At 31.4% G+C, this 24,643-nt stretch overlaps 2 protein-coding genes across 16 annotated transcripts in view; one reads left to right on the top strand and one right to left on the bottom strand.

Annotated features, from left to right (window-relative positions):
* The window catches only part of Cals (calsyntenin 1), a 144,252-nt gene extending 137,064 nt beyond the window's left edge, over positions 1-7,188 (top strand). For 4 of the 8 annotated variants that reach the window (XM_088189800.1, XM_088189797.1, XM_088189799.1 and 1 more), the window contains 15 exons: positions 64-272; positions 333-479; positions 544-759; positions 836-1,099; positions 1,298-1,425; positions 1,494-1,671; positions 2,112-2,249; positions 2,332-2,464; positions 2,536-2,729; positions 2,796-3,094; positions 3,248-3,385; positions 3,519-3,675; positions 3,741-3,937; positions 6,020-6,128; positions 6,203-7,188. In XM_088189800.1, the coding sequence (XP_088045926.1) occupies positions 64-272; positions 333-479; positions 544-759; positions 836-1,099; positions 1,298-1,425; positions 1,494-1,671; positions 2,112-2,249; positions 2,332-2,464; positions 2,536-2,729; positions 2,796-3,094; positions 3,248-3,385; positions 3,519-3,675; positions 3,741-3,937; positions 6,020-6,128; positions 6,203-6,273 (2,578 nt within the window). In that variant the 3' untranslated portion in view covers positions 6,274-7,188. Of the gene's footprint in view, positions 1-63; positions 273-332; positions 480-543; positions 760-835; positions 1,100-1,297; positions 1,426-1,493; positions 1,672-2,111; positions 2,250-2,331; positions 2,465-2,535; positions 3,095-3,247; positions 3,386-3,518; positions 3,676-3,740; positions 3,938-6,019; positions 6,129-6,202 lie in introns of all 8 variants that reach the window. The other 4 variants (XM_088189798.1, XM_088189794.1, XM_088189796.1 and 1 more) reach the window with 1 other exon arrangement.
* A 3,889-nt stretch (positions 7,189-11,077) lies between these two features.
* Dmtn (transmembrane and coiled-coil domain 2 protein Dmtn) overlaps positions 11,078-24,643 on the bottom strand; it is a 38,962-nt gene continuing 25,396 nt past the window's right edge. Inside the window, exons 2-17 of one of the 8 annotated variants that reach the window (XM_088189144.1) lie at positions 19,814-20,376; positions 19,621-19,742; positions 19,385-19,545; positions 19,234-19,308; positions 19,029-19,163; positions 18,761-18,921; positions 16,677-16,753; positions 16,486-16,616; positions 16,377-16,403; positions 16,089-16,263; positions 15,905-16,031; positions 15,729-15,839; positions 14,969-15,076; positions 14,726-14,907; positions 14,458-14,532; positions 11,078-13,593 (exon numbers count right to left, since the gene is read on the bottom strand). In XM_088189144.1, the coding sequence (XP_088045270.1) occupies positions 13,452-13,593; positions 14,458-14,532; positions 14,726-14,907; positions 14,969-15,076; positions 15,729-15,839; positions 15,905-16,031; positions 16,089-16,263; positions 16,377-16,403; positions 16,486-16,616; positions 16,677-16,753; positions 18,761-18,921; positions 19,029-19,163; positions 19,234-19,308; positions 19,385-19,545; positions 19,621-19,742; positions 19,814-20,053 (2,049 nt within the window). In that variant the 5' untranslated portion in view covers positions 20,054-20,376 and the 3' untranslated portion in view covers positions 11,078-13,451. The remainder of the gene's footprint in view (positions 13,594-14,457; positions 14,533-14,725; positions 14,908-14,968; positions 15,077-15,728; positions 15,840-15,904; positions 16,032-16,088; positions 16,264-16,376; positions 16,404-16,485; positions 16,617-16,676; positions 16,754-18,760; positions 18,922-19,028; positions 19,164-19,233; positions 19,309-19,384; positions 19,546-19,620; positions 19,743-19,813; positions 20,377-24,643) is intronic. The other 7 variants (XR_015810301.1, XM_088189147.1, XM_088189145.1 and 4 more) reach the window with 7 other exon arrangements.

The following is a 24,643-nucleotide window of genomic DNA, read 5'->3' as shown; positions in this document are numbered from 1 at the left end:
TCAATATATTTATGATTATTATGCACTATGACAGAATGAATATTAACGATTGTTGTATTTCAGAGCCGTCGTCCACATCACTGTGGTGGACATCAATGAATACCGTCCAGTTTTCGAGGAGTCGTCCTACGTACGCGAGGTCGAAGAGGGTCGTTTATATAAAGAGATCGTTCGCGTCAAAGCGACTGATAGAGATTGCACCCCCAAATACGGAGATGTGTGCAAATATGAGATCTTGACGGCAGATCAGCCGTTTGTCGTTGATAATGAAGGTATGCAATACATATTCCTGTGTTCAATAACCGATATTTCAATATAATAAATTATTATAGGCGTCATCAGAAACACTGAGCCTTTGGACTACGAAAGATCACACAACCACATCTTATCGGTGGTTGCTTACGACTGCGGAATGAGACAATCAGTACCAGTCATGGTGACAATCAAAGTTAACCGACAATGCAATATGGGATGGAAAGGTATTAGTCTCACTTATATTATTATATTCTATATTACGGTATACTAAATCATTTTATATTTTAGGTGTTGCGGAACGAGTTGATTATCCACCAGGCGGTGGCGCTCTATCGCTCTTCCCCTCAGCATCCTTAGACGAATGTGCTACAAAGCGTTGCTCGGAAGGAGAAGGCGGCGGCTCTGTTCAAGGACTACGTGCCACCGTAACTCTGCGAAGCTCACACATTGGAAAAGGATGTGACAGAGACACTTATTCCGTGCATAGCCAGCGGAGGATATGCGGTGAATTTATATTATATGCTAATTGTGTATTATGTGTTAATTCATTGACTAAGTTTTCATTCAATTCTTCTATCAGGTGCCAATTCACAATCGATCGATTTACTACCGAGTCCCGGCGTGGGTTCTGAATGGACCAAGACGCTCAAAACCGACGAAGGACATGAATCTGATCAGATTTTCTCATTTGATGGAATGACAACGGCCGCCGTTATTCCTGAAAGCGTTTTGAATCACACTTTGTCGGGAACGTTCTCGATTTCAACGTGGATGAAGCATGCTGATCACCCGGATATGGATAAACATAGAAAAGAACATATCATCTGTTTGGCTGATGATCACAGTCAGTATATATACACTACAAAAATTTGCATTTTTTTTTATACGAAGATGAACTTCATATGTAAAATTACACATTGATACATTAAATGCTTAAAAAATAAAATCGATAATATAGATAAGTTATCTTTGTGGCAAAAAACTTCTGCAGTGTAATGTTTTTATTATTCACAATGTATTATTAAAAAATCTTATGTTTTAGAAATGAACCGACATCATTATGCTTTGTTTGTGCGTAATTGCCGTTTGATTCTCCTCTTGAGGAGAGACTTCACCGAAGGTGACCTGAATATTTTCCGTCCCGCCGAATGGAGATGGAAGATTCCTCAGGTATATTAGTGTGTTTTTGCAATACAATAAAATCAACAGTTTCATAATTAATTTTATTATATTTTAAGGTTTGCGATAATGAATGGCACCACTATTCCGTCAATATGCACTTCCCGAATGTTGAATTGTTCGTGGACGGCCGATTGCATCATGCTGAGCCCAAAAATCCAGAAGTCATCGACGATTGGCCTCTTCATCCGACTAAAGATATCACAACCACTCTGACCGTTGGAGCGTGTTGGCAAGGTATTAATATTTCATATGTTCTTATAAGCACAAGTAGGATTCTGAAGATGGCTAACTAAGGAATGGATACAATATAGTGATTATTCTTATCTTAGTACATATTTTTAATATCTGGTAAGTGTGTATCGTATGTTTTATAATCGACTTTTTTTGTTTTGCTATGTACTATAAGATGCTGCTTTTACTGGTGATAAAGGTTAATTATTGCAATTTATTTATAAATATTTATCTATATATAAAAATGAGCTAAATGCATTTTTGTTTTACATGTATGTATTATAAATATACTCATGGCAATAATAATACGTAATAAATGTAAGTGGATAATTATATTATATTATTATTAAAATTTTGTATCCATTCTATTGAAAGAGGAGTTTCACTGAATGTGTAATCAAAAAAGCGTTTATCTATTTCATGTTTTATTGTTTAATTTATAGGGACAGATGGCAAAATGAAGCACTACATGAAAGGATCTCTGGCCGGTTTGAACGTATTGCTCAATAACGTAGAAGGCCATCAACAACTGAAATGCCTTGCGCAATGCCGTGAAGGATTGAGCCTAGCACCTGATCTATGTAAGATAATTAATAGCCGATCTAATATATAGTTATAAAATATTCATAGTACATACTATATTTTTAAATAAAATAATTTTAGATCTTAACTCCGTCGTCGTCGAGGGTGGAAGTGTTCAAGATTTGGAGAATTTACTACACAAAGTCACTTACACAAACTCGAGAATGTTCCCGACTCCGGGTAGGAGAAACATTCACATTGCGACGTCCATCAGGTATTATCCAAATAATCATTAATCACCTACAAATAATATTCCTAGTATAATTTATTTATTTATTATTATAGTTGCGATAACGGCCGCAATATCAAGATGCGTCCTGCAGAATCATACATCATGGTGCTCCAGCCGCAAACGCCGACTATTCTCATCAACGGAACAACGAATACGCCGTGTGATTATTCGCATTTCAGAGCTAGTGTCGGCGTATTCTCCGATATCACTGTCAGCGTGCTAAATTCTGATGGAACTGCTCCTAAAGGTAACGTATTTTATACTCCGGGAGTATCGCAAGACTTTGTCTTATTGACATTATTGTTTATTTTAGACAAAGCTGCTCAAAAACTGGACTCTTGCGTAGTATCGGTATATCCGGCTCTGAATCCCGATCACGAAGCTTTGGCCATTCGCGGTGCTGCTGAATTGCCATTGCACTTCGATATTAGAGCGACCGTTTCACGAGATGGAGTCATTTTAGGCGGAGCCGATTCGGTCGAAAGTTATCAGAAAGTCTTGCACCAAATTGAATACACTAATAAAAAACCAGCTTACTATTTGAACAGAGTGTTCAAATTGACGTGCTCGGAACTCAACGGAAGATTCACCAGCAACGAATACGTTCAAACTGTGAGTATAACTTATTATGATTTTATTCGAACATTGGAATATATTTTTTTAAACTAACAACTGTAGGATCTTGTTTTTATTATCATATTTCAGAGGCATTGAGCCTATTCTTTTATCCGATATCTATGTATTAACTATTTATCCACATTTTAGCTCACCGTCATTCATCCGCATCTAAAAGGAATCGATCACAATTCAAAAGACGCACATGTGTCGGGAATGTCACATCATACTGAACTGCACACGGGAATGGCCGATAAGATGGATCCGATCGACCGCATCATGAACACTGTAATTAGTTGATTTATATTTTAGTATAATATTTATATTAATATATAATTATACACGAAATTAGCCACAATTGATTTTAAAATTAATGAAATCTTTTTCTTTCTAAGGTAACTAAATTTTATATTTTGTTTAGGAGAATCACGGTCATGGATCAGAAGTGAATCACGAGAAGCATCTGAATGAGAGGCACTCGATGCCGCAACGACAATACGTGGCTCACGCTCAAATCAACTCTCATAATGTTGATATGATGGCGCCGAGAGTTACGGAGACGGGCATTAAACAAAACAGTAATTAAATTTTTTTTATGCACATTTCAGTTATTGATTGGGTTCTAATTGAAAGTTTGTTTTAGATCATGTGGCATTGCTGATTGGAGTTATCTGTGTCGGATTCTTGGTGCTCGGTGTAGGAGTGGGAGCCGCGAGAGCAAGGCGATCTTTCGGTTCGAGAGGAGATGGCGGCGGCCAGCCGACTCAGCCGACAAACCAAGAGGTGGAGATGGCTTGGGATGATTCCGCGTTGACAATCACTGTCAATCCCATGGAGACGGTATAAATTATTACTAGATGATAATGAGACGCCCAGAATATTAAAGCGAAATCACCGTTTTTTTATTACATAATAATATTTCTCAAACCTCAAAGATTTACATAGTAAGGATTCGATTTTAGATGCTTATAAAATACGAAACAATCTTATTCGGCGGTTAAACTATGCCAGATTTGGAAAATTTACAATAGGGTAGAAGAAATTCCATTCTATAATACTTCAATAATTCAGTAACTTAACTTTGAAGGGTTTAGTTCGCTGTTTGTTGAGTTCGCCTTTGATATTTTCGATCATACAAATGAAAGGGCCGGTTTTGTTGTAAGAAATAAATAACAATTACATACGTTATATCTTCAAAACCTTTTTTTGTTATCTGTTGTTTCATTCAAAGCCGGTGAGAAATACACAAACTTTTTAGAAATCATGTTAAACGTTGAACAATTCTTCCCACTATAGTTTGATGTTATAAGCTAATTTGACTGATTCTTGACTTTTTCTGGAGCAATTTCTTCCACTGCAGCGGTAAAGCATTTTTTTTTTTATAAATTCACCATCAATAATATTTTATATTCACATGCTGGCACTGACATTTGTAAATACATTTTGTTCTGCTGTCAGTCGTGTCTCAAGTATTTGTAATTTCACTTTCCGTTCGTGCCCAGTATATTTTTTTTAATAATCATGTTTTCGTTTCATTTTAATATTGAAGTAGAGCCATGACTTTCTTTCATCTGAACGAAAAAATACAATTTTTTCCATCCATTTTTATTTTATGTAATTGAGTTAAATTCTACTTTTAATTAATTTTATTTTTATTTTTATTATGCCTGAAACATAGAAAAAAATAATTGAAAACTAAAACAGACAGTTTTAAAATGAATGGAAAAAAATTATATTTTTTTGATCAGATGAAAGTTTAATTTGCCGTGGCTCTACTTCAAAAAATACAATGAACAAATGTCGTTATTAAAGAGCCTAATTGAAAATGAAAACAAATTAATTAAACGTAGAATTTACTTAATCACATAAAATAAAACTACTTACCTTTTATTTGGTTTAGTTTGTTGTCTTATTTGTTAACGTTCCACATATACAACAACAGGGGCAGTACCAGGGGCGTATGGTGAGATACTTTCCCTTTCGCTCGCTCGCGTGTTAAGTGATGAGAGTGTATAAAAGATAACGGCGTACGTTCCGTCTCACTTTTAAGTTATCTCTTACTCACTAATATAAATTTTATTAATATATATATTATATAAAAATATATATTTTATTTTGTAAACTGGGGAATTATTATAATAATATATGAAAATAAAGTTTACCTTTAATTTTGAATCAATTTTGTATTTGAGAAGAACCAATAACATATTTGTAAGTAACATTAAAAATATTTTTTTTTTATGTGACAAAAATATTTAAAAAAAAAAGTTAATTTCACATAAAATATACCCACAGATTTTTATTTGCTCGTTCTGAAAACGAAGATAACTTTTACGATATTTAATGTCGTTTATGTGTAATGACTCGGCCGCACAAAAACATGTATTTGCCGTTATTCTCTTATGAAAGATCTTCATTACTTAACTTTAAAAGCTCTACAGTGAAGTTTAACCCCATTCCCAAATTTCAAGTAGTTTTATATCTAGTTTTGGCTCTCTTACTGAATCATCCACAAATGAGGCCTTTGCAGTGGCGTAACTAGGGTATGTGCCGCCCAGGGCGATCCTTAAAATTGCCGCCGCCCCCCCCCCCATACATTTTTTGCAGGGTCATAAAATTAGCATTTCTTAAAATAATAAATTGGTTATTATTAAGATCTTGTTATTCGTGGATTTATATATGTTTTAGTGCATTCAGGGTTAAGAACCACACTAGACGATCCCATCGCGAATATGCCGCCCCCAAGCCGCCTGGGGCGGCCCGCCCCCTCCGCCCCACCATAGCTACGCCACTGGGCCTTTGTTATTTACACTAAGTTATTTATTATAAAACACTGTTGTTGAGACTTTCAGTACTATTTTTTTCTTGTAATATAGTCTGAAGCATAAGCACTCATAATTAATTATTTTTATTTATTTTTAGAACGAGGAAGGGGAAGGGCGAGATGGATTAGATAGTTCAGATGGTGATAGTTGTTCTGATTCTGATTCGGACTGCCAGCACGATTCGTCCGATGACGAAGATAACGATGGTAAATATTACATTTATAATTTATACTCCACACTTGACTTTATTTTAACAATTCGTGTAATATTATTATTGCAGTCATCATCAAAATGCGCAACAACAAATATAAAAACGTAAATCAGCTCGAATGGGACAACTCTACGATGTAAAAGTTGTCCCGCAACTATTAGAGGAGGCAGCTCAAGAAGTGTTGGTATAAGATCATGGTGGAATACTTTGTTGTAAATGTTGTGTACTTAAATATACAAAAGAGCACAGGCGTCGAATCGTAAATTAAGACATCGAGGCACGATATCGATGCCGAGTATTCTCACGCTCTTTATTTTTTTATTTCTTTCGCAATGTCGTAATTTACGAATCGACTCTGTGCAATTTATATATATATTATTGCTGTATAAAAATATGGAAACGAAACAATTGTAAAATAAAACAGAAATTTTTCAAAGACAAAAACGATCATAATCAACGTAAGTTTTAATTTGTGTCACGATGTATATGATAATAATGATTGAGAGAATTTTTTTATTTTCTGACGGCGAAACTGCGAAGTTTCTGTTTTATGTTTGTCAAGCGTTTCTTTCGATTAGTATCGTTTCGGTCACTATTGATGTTTAGTGTGGTTTAAATCCGATCACAGTTTGATTGTACACGTACGCACATATAACAAACACGTACATTTGTTTCTTGCATGTGTGCTACAAATTAAACGAGGCACATAATTCCAAAACGAGATAAATTGTAATAAAATATATAGAAACGGACTAAAAATACTTGTCTGAATTTGGAATTAAAGCCTCAATTATTAAATGTATAAAACACGAACACAACAACACGCAGCTATTTTAAATCTGATAAATTTACTAACAATTATCTTTTTTTTTTTGGCTTATTCTTAATAAAAGGGTGCTTTGTTTTATATATATATATGTATACTTTATATAAATCTCGAATATAATTATTTAATCTATTGTTAATTGTGTAACAAACTAGATGGTATTGTTTTAACGAATTGTATCAAACGTGCTGCTTTAAATTTTTTTTAATATAATTTTTAACGATTCATTGAGTTGAAAGTATATATTTTTACAATTCCTAACGGCTAGTAATAATAATTATTATTATATATATGTATATCATTAGTACCTATTGACAATTTAAAAGTTTCATATCAATTTTTATTATTGGAAGTGTATCGCTGTTAGCTAAGCAAGTTTTTGTACTCTCGTAGCAATATAGGCAATGTTTCCGATATAAATGAAAAAACATAGTGTTTAATATCAGACGATGTGAAAGGTTTATACATATAAATAATAAATAAAAAATAATTAAGGAATTCTCTAATTGTACAAGTTTAAGCTTCAGTGTGCTATAATCAAGTCTCTCGAGAATTTGCGTTGCGTAGACTACTCACGTTTTCCGTTTCAAAGTGGTGTAGATGTAATATATTAAAAGAATTGTTTGTCCTCGGATAACGTTTGACGAGATTTTCGATAATTGCCATATTAGGTTACACTTTAATAAATTCCATTTGGGGGGATGGTGAATGTGTTAAGTTTTGCTCTTTTTTTTGTATTAATTAACATAAACCCCACTTACAGACGTAGAAGTAAGATTGTATATATCTTTCCATATACATATATATTTTTGTCTGTAGATAAAGTTTTCATGTGTTGTTGGAACATTATCGCACACTGAGAAACACGGATGTTATGCATTTATAACGAGAATCAAAAATGACGAATACTTAAAAATCATAACATTCCTCGAATAATTGAACATTTTATTATTTATGCTTTTTATTATTATTATTACGATCATCGAGAACAAATTGTATTTTAATTTTCAATAGTATTATTTTTCTTTCTAAATACTTTAGTATACGTCACATAAGTATTATTTTATATTTTAAAAAACTTAACTTTTGTGCGATTAATGCCATTCATTGCCGAATGTTTTTATTACTATTATAATTATATAAAAAATAAATAAAATTATACATGTTACATAACATATCAACTTGCGGATATTTTTAGTATAATATGTATAATGTCCAATATGTATTATTCTTTATACACACATGATTATAATTGCATTTTTTTATTATTACACACGAAAGTATAAAAAACAGAATAAATATTTTATACAAAATATTTTTTTTATTTATCTATTTAAACATTATCCTTATTATTTGCATTTATTCATACAAAATATATATATGTATATCCAGAGCGGGACCATACGAGATCATCCAATCCCAAAAATTTATTCACGTGTAATCTAATCTATTATTTCAATCAAAAGCCCTTGAATAATTTAAAACTAGTCTTAACTTTAAAACCCTGTCCATATTAAATAAGAGTCTAGTGTTAAAAAAAGACATAATAAACAAAAATTGAACATTTTAGACTTAAACGACATACTTTTTCGCAGACGAGTCGTTTGATTTTGACATATCATTTCACAAGTTTTTATTCAGCCACCGATGGGCGTCCACCGTTGGAGTCCGAGCCTTCTACATATCCTCTTTCCATTCGTTGTTTTTGAATGGGGTATCTAACGATGCAATATTAGACGTCTAATTGTACTAATTTAAGTAGACGTTAAGCTGCTCTGCTTAAAGTTACGGAAACGAGCTGATAAACTTAAACAATTAACTTATTCCTCAGCGACGTTCGAGATGGCACACAACTAATAAACGCGTCTTGGACGTCCCTATGTTTTATTTTCGAATCTAAATCTGGCTTTTATGTATGTATATTCTGATGTGTTGTAATAAATTTATTATAGAAAAATATATATATAATATAAACGATGTTTGTCTATAAATGTACTTAGTAATACGTGCATCAGTGTCCATTCTTTCTCTTATATTTTTTTTATATAAGAATATTTGTGTATATGGAAGTTACTAATAAAAACATAATATATTTTAGTATAACTTAGTTTTAAGTAAAACAGCTCGAAACGACCGTAAGAATGGATGTGCGAATGTGTATCATAAAAAATGATAAATATATTATGAGTTGATGAATAAATATTTCGTTTTATTTATTACGTAGGGAATCTTACATTCTTTCCTATTAGAAAAGCGTTTTTTAAATAAACACTCGAGAAGATGCAAACAATTAACACTACATACTTTACAAAACTATAAATATTAAACACTGTAGTCAAAATTTCTATAACTGTCACCACTAAACAACTCGTCGAAATGTATCGGTTAAGAAATAATAACACTGTTATTTTTATTATTATTCATTTGTATAAGAGCATCTGAATCTACCACAATAGATTCGTATATTGTTGGTTATCCTAGAAAAATACTGACACTTCTTAAAGTGTGATTTTTATGATAAGCTGAATTACCACGAATGATCTCTCACCATTCATCATGAAATTTATAATGCTGTCTTGTTTTCAAGAGATTGTTGGTAAGATGTAAGCAGAGTTTAGTTTTCGATTGTGATTTTTAAGATTATTCCTTAAAATACTGATGTTAATTGATAATAAATATTGTCAAGACTGATTTTTCATAACAAAATGAGTGTTGCTTAAACTTAAATTGTATGGAATAAATTAGAATCATCCCTTAACCTCGCACAGAATCGCATGGCTGATTTCATTCCTGGATGATAGCGAAGAAATACCTTTAAAAAGGAAAAAAACAAACACGAAAGAAGATTCTAAAAATGAGATAAAATAATTAGTGAAATTAGTGACATATTCAGCAGCTTTAAAATATTTAAATAATTTTATACAGTAGACCCTAAAAAAACCAATTTAATAGACGTTCTTTTAGGGAACACAAAAAATATTAAAGAAATTATTATTCGAATAAATCAATAGATGTCATTGCGTTATCGACCATCTTTTTTTATTTAAGTTACATTTTATGATTAATCATTGTAAGCTCTTCAAATTAGAACAATAACATTATACACGCATTCGATAGTGAGTCTTGTGTATTTTGTTTATTTATGTACATAACCATTTTCTATGATCACGCGTCTCCAAGGAAATTTAAAAAAATTAAATTCTTTTTTCTGATTGGTCGGAACAAATGAGAACTATGGTTATGCAATAATAGGCCTTATGTACATGTACATAGATAATATTATTCCATAAAGCTTACAACGTTGGAAGCTTTTCAAACAAAATATATAATATATAATAATAAATAAATTATTAGCTCCACTACCTCCTTACCTATTCTATACTCCTGGTAGATTATGACAAAAAACCCGTTCAAAAACGCTAGTTTGAAGCGTTTTTTCTTTCTGAATACTTGACTCTTGAGGTGCATAATTTGCAATCCAAGCATAATTTGCAGAAATTGAAAAATAATAGTTTACCTAATAATTAAAATAATAAATTAATTGTCAGCTACCTTCTCACTCATATGCACTCCTGGTAGATTTTGACAGAAAACCAGTACAAAACCGCTTCGTCTGTCACAAATTGAGGCGATAATTTTTTAGCATATGCTTCGGCGCTATTTTTGTGGTTGCAGGAATTAAGAAAAAACACTTTTTGCAATAATTACGTCACGTCACGTCAGTGTTACCTAATTTTCTGCACAATGAATAAATAGGTCTTCAAAATAAAATAATTAATTTATCATAAAATCAATTTAACCTAAAAGAAATATTTTAAATTGAAACGTCAAAACAAAGGTTTATGCAAAATTTCAGCTTGCCATCTTTCATTCCTTTACTTCGCCTTATTTGACTGGACTACTACCACTTCACAAATGCTTTTAGTGACTGTAGCGACCGATTTAAAAAACAATCCATAACATGCAATTTTGATTAAATAAATTTCTGCCATCGTAAATTTTGTGGCCATTTTTTTAAAGTCCAGATGTATATAAATAGATGAACTTGTGCAGTAGTTTTGCTTCAAATTAGCTGTTCTTCAAGATCTAGTCTACGATTTAAATAATAAAAAATAATATATTGCAACAATAAAATTTTATTTATTAAATATTTACAAAATATGTTATATTTTCATATTAATCAAATATTATAATTGATCAGTGTGGATATATTTTTTGTATGTATTAAATAATAATACGTTTAAAAAATAATTTAACGACGAAAGAGCGTTATCAGAGATGCAAACTTTTATCATCAGATTTATATAAACCTTTCATACGAAAAATAGGTATAAACGAATTATTTAAATTAAAATAAAAACAATCTTTGGATGACATCAAATTACACATAAATAAATATTTTTTCAATAATAATACTAAAGGTGCGACAAAAGTTGACAAACGCTCACAAAACATAATAAAATTATGAATTCCAAATTGGATTATGTACAAATTCGACATGATTCGCATAAACACAGTTCAAGTTTAACCGTATATTGAAAAATGGCTAGGCAAATCATAATCGCTAAACTATATAGAATTTTAAAATTGGAATGTAAAATTTGAACGATTTAAGAGATCTTAATTTTGATCATTATTATAATGGCAGGTCATATTAATAATTTTATTTGGCAATTACGGATTAAGATAGATTTTTTAAATCCCGCATTGGAATTCATAACAAATGTATCAATAATCAATTATAAATATTATTTATAAAAAAACGACTGGAATGAATAAATAAATCATTCGAAAGATTCATACATAAAAAAAGATTATTCGAAAAATTAAATCAAAACACTCATAATAATAACACTAATATGTATAACACAGTTTTTTTGTTTATAAATTATTATGTCACATAATTTCCACTCGTCAACAAACATTCTTTATTCGCTTAATAAGAATGCTTTAACAAATTTTAAAGCAATTTTCACTAGAAAAACAATTAAAGCGGCTCAGTTAACATTACAATTTTTCATTCACTAGACACGTAATAATAAAAACAATGTTCCGAGTTTGTTCGTAGTTATACAGTAAGATTTGTTTTTTATTTTTATTTTTAATATTGAGATATTGCACGGATTAACTCTATAGATTTCTATATTAACATTATCGACCGTTTAATATAAAATGATCCAATCATCGTATAAACATTTGGAAAAAATATTAAAAATACATATCACAATACGCAAATGTTAATTTCAAAACATCACGGTAAGTATAAAAAAAGTTAAAACTGTCATGATCGAAGACAAATAATAGTAAAAAAAATAACTGCATCGATGATATTATCTTATTTTTCACATATTTATATATACCGACAACGTTAAAATTCTTTAAAAATTTATTTTAATTATTGCAAGAATCTCAACACCGCCGATAACAAATAAAAAGTTTTCGTTATAATATAAATTTTATCATGTTCTCAATTCGCTGAATTTCACCATCGTCACTTCAAAAGACTTTTCGTATCAAAATTTCATTTTATATATATTAAATCCACTGTCAAAATTAAACAATGTATACAATACGTATAAAAAAAGCGAAAATCTTTCTATGCGTGCCTACCTCTGTTTAAAATACATATTCAATTGACCGTTATTAGAATTGAGCTTTCACTTATCGACTACGTTTCAGGATCTTTGACAGTGGACGCCTTAAAACGCAACGCATTTCATTATGGATGGATCTAATTACGTTAATAGAAAATTGGACGAATATATAATATTATACATACACTAATTAAGCCATGAAAGACTCAATGATACAATCTATTAAAATTTTTTGTTTACCTACTTTATTGTTGGATTTTTTCATAGCAACCGCCATCAAGATTATATTTTACATCAGCTCAGCTAATTTATACATATAATTTTGGCCTTATACATCAGTCTTTCACGGCTTAACAAGTATATGTCGCATTTTATTTACACGCTTTCGGGATGATGTACACGATTCAATAAAAAAACATCGGTGGTACGCGCCGCAAAACTTTCTACTATTATATTATCACTATAATTAATATGAGCACTATTGGTAGTAAAAATATTTTACTGGTACGTTTGAAATATAACTATGAAGCGCTTTACTTTGAAAAAATGTGTGGCTTGATATACAATTATTGTCGATGCTTTTGGTTATTGACTACAGGCAATTTCATGGACAATATTATCGACTACCGTTTCATAGTTTAAAACCATAAAAAAATACCAGTCAATAAGTATACGTCATGTTAAAATAACATCTACAAAATAAACACTGGCTTCGCTCACTCTCACTCGTCAACTTTGTAGATAATCACAAAACGACAGTAGACACTTATATTCTCACTTGAGTGTTTCTGGATCGATAAAATAATTGAAGGATGAGATAAAAAAAATCTATAAGAATATATCACATGAGGAAAAAAGCTTTAAACTCAAACGGTGTTTCGAGAACCGACGAGCGGTCCTATCTGTTTATGCTTTCGTTACTGATGACAGTCTTGCGTAGTTTCTCCATCAGGTGAGTGGATATCTCCCACACTTCAGGCCACTGCTTCAACACAAAGACTGTGCCGATTACAACCATGGAAGTCGTCAGGATGCGAACTCTGAAAATATGCGAAACAAATGTCAGTTTGATGCTCTTTAATTATTTTGTATAATATATAATCAAAATATTAGTGTCTGTAATATTCGTTAGTTTTGATGAGTAATGATGAAATTTTGAAGGAAGATTATCAATTTATCTGCTTCACAGATGATTTAGTGAAAAATTAATATCCATGTAAAATATCTCTTGTTTTAATAATATAAGAAACACAAAATTCCCATAGAATGCTCTTAAATAAGTCGAGAGTGAAATAATAAATAATTCATTTTTAGATTGATAGTAGATCTATTTTATAAAATACAACAAAATTTTTGAGTAGTATATTGTGAAGTGTAAATGTTGAAAAAATATCTAATTGGTTTAACTTTATGGAATAAAATAAAACCTAAGTATCTGCAATGATACAAAATAGCAACCGATGCTGTATTATTCAACAAATTTCTGGTGCTTCAACTTGAAAATAAAAATATTTACCCTGAAATTGAATAATATGCAACAAAACTATATGAACATATTAATTAATTTAACAGTCTCAAAGACGGCTCGAATATATTGTTGGATTTTATAAAAACAAAAAAATGTAATCTCTAAAACACTCACGGCTGACTTCATAAGTAATCCACAAAAGATTTAAATGTTTCAATCTGAATAAAAACAAGATACCTAATGGAATGAATGATCAACGCCAACATACAAATTACATTTTTGAATGAATCATATATAATACACATATACCCACACATTCACAAAAAACGCATACATACACATTTACATAATAATATATAATTTAAATTATTATTCATCATATTATTATTTATTAATTATTTATATACCCTTTGATCAATATCAAATTGGCACTTACATGTGCAAAAACAGTGACTCTGAATGGTGGTTCTGCCCGTTGTTGTTGTTATAGTACCTCGGTTTCATTTCATCCCTTTTGCAATCCGAAAATAATACATGAATACGAAAAAAACACAAATTAAATAATAAATAATTTGTCAAAAAAGAAGCAAAGAAAACATAAGCATGATAAGATGTGAGACCAGATAACGTATACGCTTCCTTCGTGTAGAAAAAGAATGATTTTATTACATGGGAAATTTCGAGGGGAGAGAAACGACGGTTACCTGGTTCGCAGGAACGGCATCAGGATGCCAGCGGCGGTCGCCACGAGCAGCAAGATCACCTGCAGCACGGTCAGTACCACGTTTATAAGTTTCACAGCCAAAACGCGAGCGTTAAAACCTTCGATGCCTTCTAGGTTCACGTACTGTTGTTGTTGCATAGCCTGGTGCTCCATTTTACTAATCTATAAATACAATTTAAATTGTAAATTTTTATAAAATGAAGAATGAAAAGCAAAAACGTACCTTAGTTTGACATAACTCTAACATCTCGTGTATATCTCGCACTCGTTCCTCACTTTGGTATTGGACTTTCTCTTCTACATCAGCCAGTGCTTGTTTCAGGTTTTCAACCTAAAAATAGATTAAAAATAATACTTATAATGATCATTGAAATAGATATTTTTATATAGCCTCATAAGTTTTTTATTTTTAATTAATTTTATTTTTAAAAAGTTATTTTAAAAAAATTTATGGTTCAGCAATACTTTTGAAGAAACAAAATACTCAATGATAAAAATATATACAATAATTATAATTTTATTAAAAATACATATTTTTTGTCGAGATTTTACTTTTTCTATATTAATTTCAAGTCTTAAATTTGGCTTTAAATGAATATAACCAATTATAAAAATTAATTAAAAAATTATTTTTGAGTGTTGTCAAAGAAAAAATGTAAAAAAACAATAATTGTAAAAAGATAAAATTAAAAAAATATTTCCATAAAATATTACTTAGTAAAACTTTATTTTTCTGAACAAAGTGTGTAGCAAATTATAATAAAAATATAAGTTCAGTTTTATAAAAAATATATCTATGGATTCTACTGTAAATGTGCAATATAAATAAAAATTAATAATATAAATCTTTTTAGCTAAGCATTAAAAATTATATATGAATGAAAAATCGCTAGCGTTTATTTACAGCGCTCGCACGTAAATCTACATATGACATTCACAAAGTCAAACATTTTTATATATTATCATGATTTCAAAAATCATACCTCATTCTGATGCAGTTCCGTGAGATCATTAATTTGTTCTTCTAATCGTTCGGAACGGAATCGTTCTTCTTGGATCGCCGATGATAAATATGAAATATCCTGCGTCAACGACTGTAAACAATAAATAGTAAATAAAACAAAGTCCAAATCGTAACCATAATCTAAACAAACCGAACCTTAAACGAGTCGATCTTCTCCCGCAACCTCTCTATATCCTCTCGTCTTTCCTGAAGCTCGGCCAAAATCGGTTTCAGCGAATACACTCCTTCGCCTATGTTGTTCGACGTGTTTTGATTCTGATACCTATAGAATAAATATTTTAAAACCACTCAAATGAATCTCAATATGATATGATCATACCCAGGTATGCTCTCGCTTGTGACGGACGAACACTCGCTGCCCTCCTCTGAAGCCATCTTGTTGTTCGTCGGATGCGGCGTCGAAGGCGTGTTCTGTTCGGGTCGGAGAGCACCCGGCAGCGTATGTGATCCGGTCGTCTCTCCTTCTGTTCTTCTACCTTCGGACCAGTTATTTCCTTAAATAACATACAACGAAACACGATATCGAAGCATCCCCAACACCATATCTCACATCTAATAAAACTACAGTTAACCAATAATAACTCTTTCTCATTGTTCAAAGACTAACCGTTACCTCTCAACTCAGGATGGGGAGCTTGCGTTAAAGAAAGACAGTATAAGATACAATATGTCTAAAATTCTACGACCTTTGAAGCATAACGATAAAAAAAACTTACGAGCTGCCATTTGATTAATGTTATCTGCCGATCCGAATTTATTCTTTATCAGGTGAGCGAATTCTCTTGGTTTGGACATCACCGAGCCGCCTAAGCCGGTGATGCCATCTCTGATGTTTCCGCCAACATTTCTACATAAACAAACACATCATTATCAATGGTATTATTAATCAATAACGAAAATGACTCACTTCAAACCCTGTCCCATGTCTCTCAACATTTCGCGAGGTTGTCTGTGTGAACCCTGTCCCCCACTTGACCCGTGCGTCTGAAATATCAATAAAAACATTCGATATTATCAGTGTCAACATTATGATATACATTCATAAACATTCTGTGTTAATTAACGCAATGATTCATAACTGATAATATCAGTTTAATAAAGAATGAATCATCGATATTATTCCACTTTATTAATTCAAGGATACTGATATTGTCAGGTGTTATTTTATAATCAGATATAAACATCTCTTCCTTCTTTTTAATATAATGAGATATACATGTTTAATATTTTAAAAGCAAGGACAACATTCTAGCAATATAATAAATTAATAAAACTAAAGAAATCTAAATTGAAACATATAAGAAAAAAATCTTTTATTTTTTTAACACTATATAAGTATTAATTTTAACTATTTATATAATATTATATTTTTAAACGTTTTTGTGATGGACGCAAAAATGTCAATAAACATGAAATTATATTATATATAGACCTATACAATTTTATGAGCATGAAGCAGTGTTAGAAAAAGTCCATAATTTTTCTTTATTATTGAATGACACATATTTGCGTCATCAGCTCTTAACGATATTTTTTATAAATAACACATATAAGTCGCCGACCAGTGATATTTTAATATATATAATGCTAATAATCATTAAAATAGTAAATAGTCATAACATTTGTACTCAAAATGGAACCGTGAGGGGGGGGAGCTATAGGTAAAATATCTACGGTGAAATAAACTCCATACAAATTAAAAACGCAGATACTGAGTAGTAGATTAAAACAGGAAGAAACTGTTTTTATTAAATTAAATTTAGATTAACTACAGGTGTAATGAACACCCACAATATGTAACGACAATAACTGATTTCTTTGAATTTCACATTCAGTGACAATAATAATAATTAAATTAAATAAACAAAGATAATACACAAACTATTAACATACAGATTTTTTTAATAAAGACTACCAATATTCAAATAATAAATACATTTAAAGCATGTAGTTAAAATTGAGTCGTGATTTAATCGAAACTTTTAGAACAAACAGAAATTAGTCAATATCTGATTTAAAGGAATATGATAATGAGCGATTGATACTATACGAAATATACTATTTGTCAAATGAAAACTTGTTTGGAATATTTGCCTTCATCCAGCATTGAAAAATATTAACTTCTCATTAGGAATATCTTGTAAATATTATTTAAAGATAAACACCTCACTAAATGCTTTTACAATAAGAGATTACTCACCCGCTCCCATCCATGGAGCGAGGTTGCTCGCTCACTAATGCATAAAAATAGATGACGTCAATTTTGATATTTATTTTCTATGTATAATACATACATGTAAACAAAATATTTGTAATACTTAAAAACTATTCATATGTCTTAACCCTGCGGTTACCATAATACGATATATCGGCTTTTGCTACTTTGGAGAGAATTGATGAATAAGAATCAGATTAATTTTTAATAAGCTGTACGGTATTTGCTTTAGAGGAAAATAATATTATTTTCCTAATATATATTTTTTATAGATAGGGCTCGACAATCAAAGGGTTAAGTTTACTGAATTATCATGGAATAGTATGCTAAAATGACTTACATTTGAATTTTAGTTTTGAAAATGTATTAATTTAAAATATAACCATAAGGATCCTTCAGATTCTGAAAATAAATATATATTCATCATACTTGTACTTATTTTATTGCAACCAAAATAAAAATTAAATTGAGATAACAACCAGTGGCGGTTGAGTTTTATATATAATATAAAAGGATATAAAGCAATTAAAAAATACTAATCTTTTAGATGCTGATGATGAAAGATTCGAAGAACTATAGTTTTAATCAATCGATAAGACAAGAATTGTTGTTCTTTAGGCATGAAATCTTTCTCGAAACTTTTATATTTTTATTCAGATTTTGTTTACATGTCCTCCTTATTGACACAGATGTAAGAGAAGAAACAAAATATTTCCTTGACACACTTAAATTATACAGATGAGCGAAAAAACATTGTTTCCTGATAAATGACTCACCTCCCAGTTTTTTATCCTCTTGTGATATCCCTCCAACTTTTTTTGATACTGAGCTATGGAATGAGCCGACTTTTGATTCTTTTTCTCGAACACCGCTTTAATCCGCTGTAGCTGCTGTTTGTCGGCGTTGCTTGCAAGCTTCAGGTATTCGTTGACGTTTTCTGCAAAATGTACATAACTAGTTTTAATCTACGTACGCAAGGTCAAACTTAAACTACTTCTATTATACATTCACATTAATGTTATTAATACTACTTTCAACTCTAACCATCTCTTATAGTCTGCTCCAGTCGTATTAAATCTTTTGTTCTGGCGACCTTGCTGTTCAGATGAGCGATGGCGGTAGCGGCTCTCGAAGAACCGCTGCTTCCGGCACCGTCCGCTTCGTCAGCTTGTTGCCCGCCTTAAATATACATTTATACATATATAAAAAATATGCATAATATATTAGACAGATAAGAAGCAAGACATACTTTGATCTTCAGCCATGACTTGACCCTGTTGTCCCAGATTGGTAAAGAGCGTATGAGGATGGTATTCTATATGTTCTGCAATGAATACGAATCGATATATTATCTCACATTATGAGAATACATCTCATTGTTCACGTCGATCGGCGTTAACCTCTGTATCCCGGCTGCGGCGATGAGTAATCGTCGGAGAGCACAAAGGACACGTTAGCAGTTTGATAACCGGACGGTATACCGGGAGAGTTTAAAATACCGCTATATTCAGCCAACGATGACAAATTTCCCAGAAGCTGTTTCTGCGGTGAATCCTCCAAGCTAAATACGGAACGTACATTTTATTTCTGAAGATCCATATTCATAAGCACGCATTATAAAATAAAGTATACGAACGATCTACTCGAAGACTGCGGACCAGCTTGTAAATTCACCGATCCAGAGTTCGATAAATGCTCTTTAGAATGACCTTTGGACGAATGACTGCGTTCACTGCTGTGCTTAGAAGATATTAGTTCCTACACACAAACATATAATATAATAATGAAAAAAATCATTTTCATATTCATATTCAAATTTATATTATTACCGAATCTATTCTCATGTCGACGAAAGCAGGAGACTGACTCCTGCTCGGATGTTTGTTCGTAGATCCGACTTGTAAACTCTCCTTCTCGTTGCCGGAGTCTTTCTCCCGACTCTTCTCCCTGTGGTTGCCATCTCTTCTGTCACGGTTGCTCTCTTTGCTCCTCTCCCTGACGTTTTCACCGTCTCGGTCCCTGTGCCTCTCCCGCACACCGTCTACTTCTCTCTCTCCGATGCCCTTCATATCGAATCTTTTCAAGCCGATATTACAGTACCTTTTTCTTGCACATCTTTAAACTCGTGCGTTAAAATCACTACTATAGATAAACTACAATATCACTATTCGTTAAAACATGACGATTGAAAGCGGTACGCACGGTTCGTGTGCGTAATCTATCACAATGCGTTTAAAGCGACTAAGGAACAGAACGTATCACATAACATATCAGGGCTAATACTTTGCGGGGAGTTTCGTTTTTCTTAGATTTTTAGGTTCTTGATAGAGTTATCATTAATTTTGTAGAAGATTGTCAGCTTTGAGTAGTTTGTTCCGTTTAATAGAATAATCTGAAACAAACAGTAAATATTAAAATTTAGTAATTTTGGCAAATATCAATTTGGTATACATAAATATATTTCAAATCATTTTTATCTTGCTTTTCGAAGGTCAAGTTTCTTAACATAAGACGACCGTTTCTAAAACACATTGTAACATGACAGGGACGGATTTGTCTCTCCCCTTGAATTTGGCCAGAAAAATGCATTTCATTTAGTGAAATACTATGAATTTTAATGAAATCGAAATATATAAAAAAAAATACCACTGAGTGGCAAACTTTTGCCCCCTCCCTGGAAAAAACTAAAATTAAGTCTCGGGTTATTCTTCATAGAAAATTTAAAAAACAGTTTCGAATCAATCCCGAAAATATTTTTTTAAATATGTAATTTTAGTGAAAACATATTGAAATACACTTTCACTTGTAGATACATATATATTTTTATCAGTGAAAATATAATTTGTTTGATTTCAACTTTTCCATACGTAGTAATATTATATATATACATAGTTATCATTATTTATTTACATGCGATGTATAAACGTTGCAGTGAATGTGTATTTTTCGGTGGTAATATTTTCACTAGTAGATTTATATTCCTACTAGGGAAAATATATTTTAACTTATATGCGCAAGTGAAATTGGTTCGGTCATTATAGCGCAAATGAAAACCGTGTACACAAACATCGCACAGACGAAAACTGCCCACACGAAAATTGCGCACTATTTATTTTAAACCAAAATTTATTGATGTTTCTTATAGATATGGATGTGTATATAAATAAACATTTTAATTTAAATTTTATAATTTTTTATTTAATAGGTCATATATTTTATAGAGATTTTATTTTGTAGAATCCAAATTCAAAAATTTGACGTGCGTAATTATCGTGTGCGTAATCGTCAATGTTCGTATTTTCCGTTGTCGCAATTTTCGAGCGTGCGATTTTTGTGAGCGCGATTTTTTAATCCGATTATAGTGAAATTACATGCTTCCCTAAAATATTTGACAGTTGCGAAACTAACATTTGCTGTTCAAACCCAAACCCAAAATTTTTAAAACGTCATTTCAATGAAATTATATCGAAATACATTTTTAACGGTAGATATATATTTTTATTTATCTGGAAGCTGTTGTTAAATGTTGCTTTCAACTTTTCCATATAAAGTAATATACACGTTTACATACTTATCATTATTTATTTATAGTGAATGTGTATTTTTAGTCAAGTTTTATTTTCACTAGTCAAGTCCAAATATATTTTCACCATTCTACTATCGAAAATATAATTTAACTGATAGTCGCTAGTGAAATTATATGTTGCTCCGAAATGTTTTCGAATCTCAATTTGACAGTTCTAACTTAAACCTAACCTAATGGAAGAACTTTTAGAACTTTCATTAGGTCAAGTCTAAAATACGAACTAAGCCAACTCATCTCTCAGGAGAAAATAAGCGGAAAAAGTAAAGACAGACGTCGCATTTTGTATATTGCTCCATAGTTTGTCTGCACTTAGATTATGTTTTAAAAATATTATAAGACTTCTGATATAAGAGTATGTATCGGTAAAAGTATATTCAAACCGAATATTGGTCAATACGAGGGTGCAAAAACAATATTATCACTTCTCAGAAGTCAAAAATTCACGTCAAAAGCAATAAAATCGTCTCGGCGGCATCGCAATAACAGCGCTGTTTAATGTAAAATTAGCTATATTAGCTTAAAAAATTAATAAAATAAATATATTTTACTTTTAATTTTAACTGCTTAATATTTTTCTCTATTTTTAAGTAAAAATTTGTGTAATTATAGGAAATGTTAATGTATCATATTAATGTAAATAACTAATAATTTTTAAATTAAAATCATATTAACATCTGATAAATACATACATTATTTTTTATATAGGTACATATATTTACGTATTATTAAATATACATATAATATGTATATATTGATCATCCATGAAATTTTCGCTGTGCGCAGTAATCGCCGAACTAATGAAATAATATGAATCTTAATTAAATCGAAATATCAAAAAAACGACTACCGACTTATATATAATAGTTAACCAATTTTTAAAAAAGACTCAAAAACTTTTTGCACGGACCCATCTTTTCCTATGCAGCGGTATAAAAATATGCAACCGTTGTAAAAAATAAAAGTTAGTACAAATTTAATTTTTAACAAAAAAATGATATGATAATTTTTCGAAAAATTTGCTGATTGAGATAAGAATTCACAAAATACAAATTTCTGAGTTAACTCGGCCATGACCGGGAAGGAGTTAATTAAAGTATTAAAATAGTTCGTCATTTAAACAACTTTTAAGATTATAAAATGTAAGAAATTTCGAGTAATACTGGTTGAATTAAAAAAAAAACAAATTTAAAATACTATGGGAAATTGCCAAAATACACTAATTTTAAAGCACTGTAGTGAATGAATTTTCAAAAATGAAGTAGAGCCGTGTAGATAGACTATTTTTATGGAATTTGTATTATTTGAGGCGAGTAGAGCAGAATTGACATGACCCACAAAAGGTACTCATGGAACAAAGGCTTTTTGTAATCTGTGACTAACAAACAAACTTCTATCTAATCTATACAAATGGTGATGAGTGATGATTAATGCCGTGCAATTACTTCACTGTATAAGCTGATACAATTTCGTTTGTAAAGAGCGCAATGTCAAGTAGAGTCTCACTTTCACGCGTAAAAATAAGCGCAAAAAGAAAGTAAATATATAATTATTTGGGACGTATGAGTTGGCGGAGCATAAAATAGAGCGAACTTGCTTTTTTAACGGTTCGACGACAGTTTACCGAAATAATATGAATCACTGCTTCTGTTCCGAAATGATGCACTTTTCACCGAAAAATATTTCCGCGTACCACTCAGAAGAACGGTAAGAATCGGACTTTGAAAGAAAGCTGAGCAACAGCGTCGCTTCGGCGATGAGTGACTTTTTTCTTCTGCACTTGGCGACCAAAGTTCGAGCCGGTGCCAAAAAAATGTCAGGAAAAAAACACCACAATGACAATTTACATTTACAACAATTGAACTGCGTCACATAATTCACCGGGGCTAACAGAAATCGCGGCCAATGTGCGACGGCCACGTGCCAGATCAATTTCGGAGCGAGGAAATAATATTAGATTATAATAAAGCAATATGTGTCGTTAACTATCGAAATCGTCCAAGTCAATTCACAACGGTAGTCGAAATACTTTTAATTTAAATATATAGTGTAAACCACCGGAATGAGTTTAATCTAACGTAAATAACCTTAACCTTTGCCGAAGCAACAAAATCTCTCGCACGGTGAGCTCTGGCGGCATGAAATATGCACAGCTTATTATATCTGGAATTTCAATGTCAATCTTTAGCTCTGTGTTAACTTAAAATATACATTCAACAGCAAAAAATAAAACCGCATATTGTGTAACATAACATAAAAATTAAATTTGTTTTACTTAAAAATTGCGATTTTTAGATAAGAAAAACTTTCATATTCAATTGATCGCTAAGTAAGAATATTTTTGTGAACTTCACTTATAAATTAAATTATATAAATACCGAAATAGATACACAAAAAAGCAAATATGTACGTGAAGCTTGCGTCCTATACTATCTGCATTATATTTCAGATCTAGGTTCGTATGTAGAAGTTAAAATGATACATGAAAAAAGTTCGTAACTCGAAAATGTCTATGAAGAGCGGATCGTAAATCGAGGTATCATTGTATTTCTAAAGCATATGTGTCACGCCAAACTACTTCTAGGAACAAGATACATTGAAATCTCAGTATAGCGAAACTGAGATCAGTCTTCGTTATAATGAAAACATTTTGTATGAAAGTTTTTCGGGGACAAATAGAAGATTCGTTATACTGGGAATTTCGTTATTTCTGTATTCGTTACAAAAAGATTTCACTGTAATAGGTAAGGCTTAGAGAACACTTTTCCTCCATCAGAAGCCAGGATAACACAGTTTTAGTGGGTGTATCCAGTCGAGCCCACACAGAAGGAACCTCCAGATAAGTGCCCCTTTCGGCAACCCCAGAGACTGTAGCCTCTAGAGCTGCATCCACAGAGTGAGCCCTACTCACAAGGAGTCAGCGCAACTGTGGATCGACGACGCCAAAGTGCATCTCGGTGATTGCACCACAAGATACAATGACACATGAATTACTTTTTACGTTCTGAGCGTCAGAGAATCCAGATTAAAAACAAGTAGCATAATTACCGATCAAAAATTATCAAATGTCGTAAAT

The sequence above is a fragment of the Plectrocnemia conspersa genome, unplaced genomic scaffold, assembly GCF_051122295.1.
Source record: "Plectrocnemia conspersa isolate PC_06_02 unplaced genomic scaffold, ASM5112229v1 ptg000008l, whole genome shotgun sequence".
Classification (NCBI taxonomy): Eukaryota; Metazoa; Arthropoda; class Insecta; order Trichoptera; family Polycentropodidae; genus Plectrocnemia; species Plectrocnemia conspersa.
Note: the sequence above shows the minus strand (reverse complement) of the source record. Positions and strands in the feature narration are given on the sequence as shown.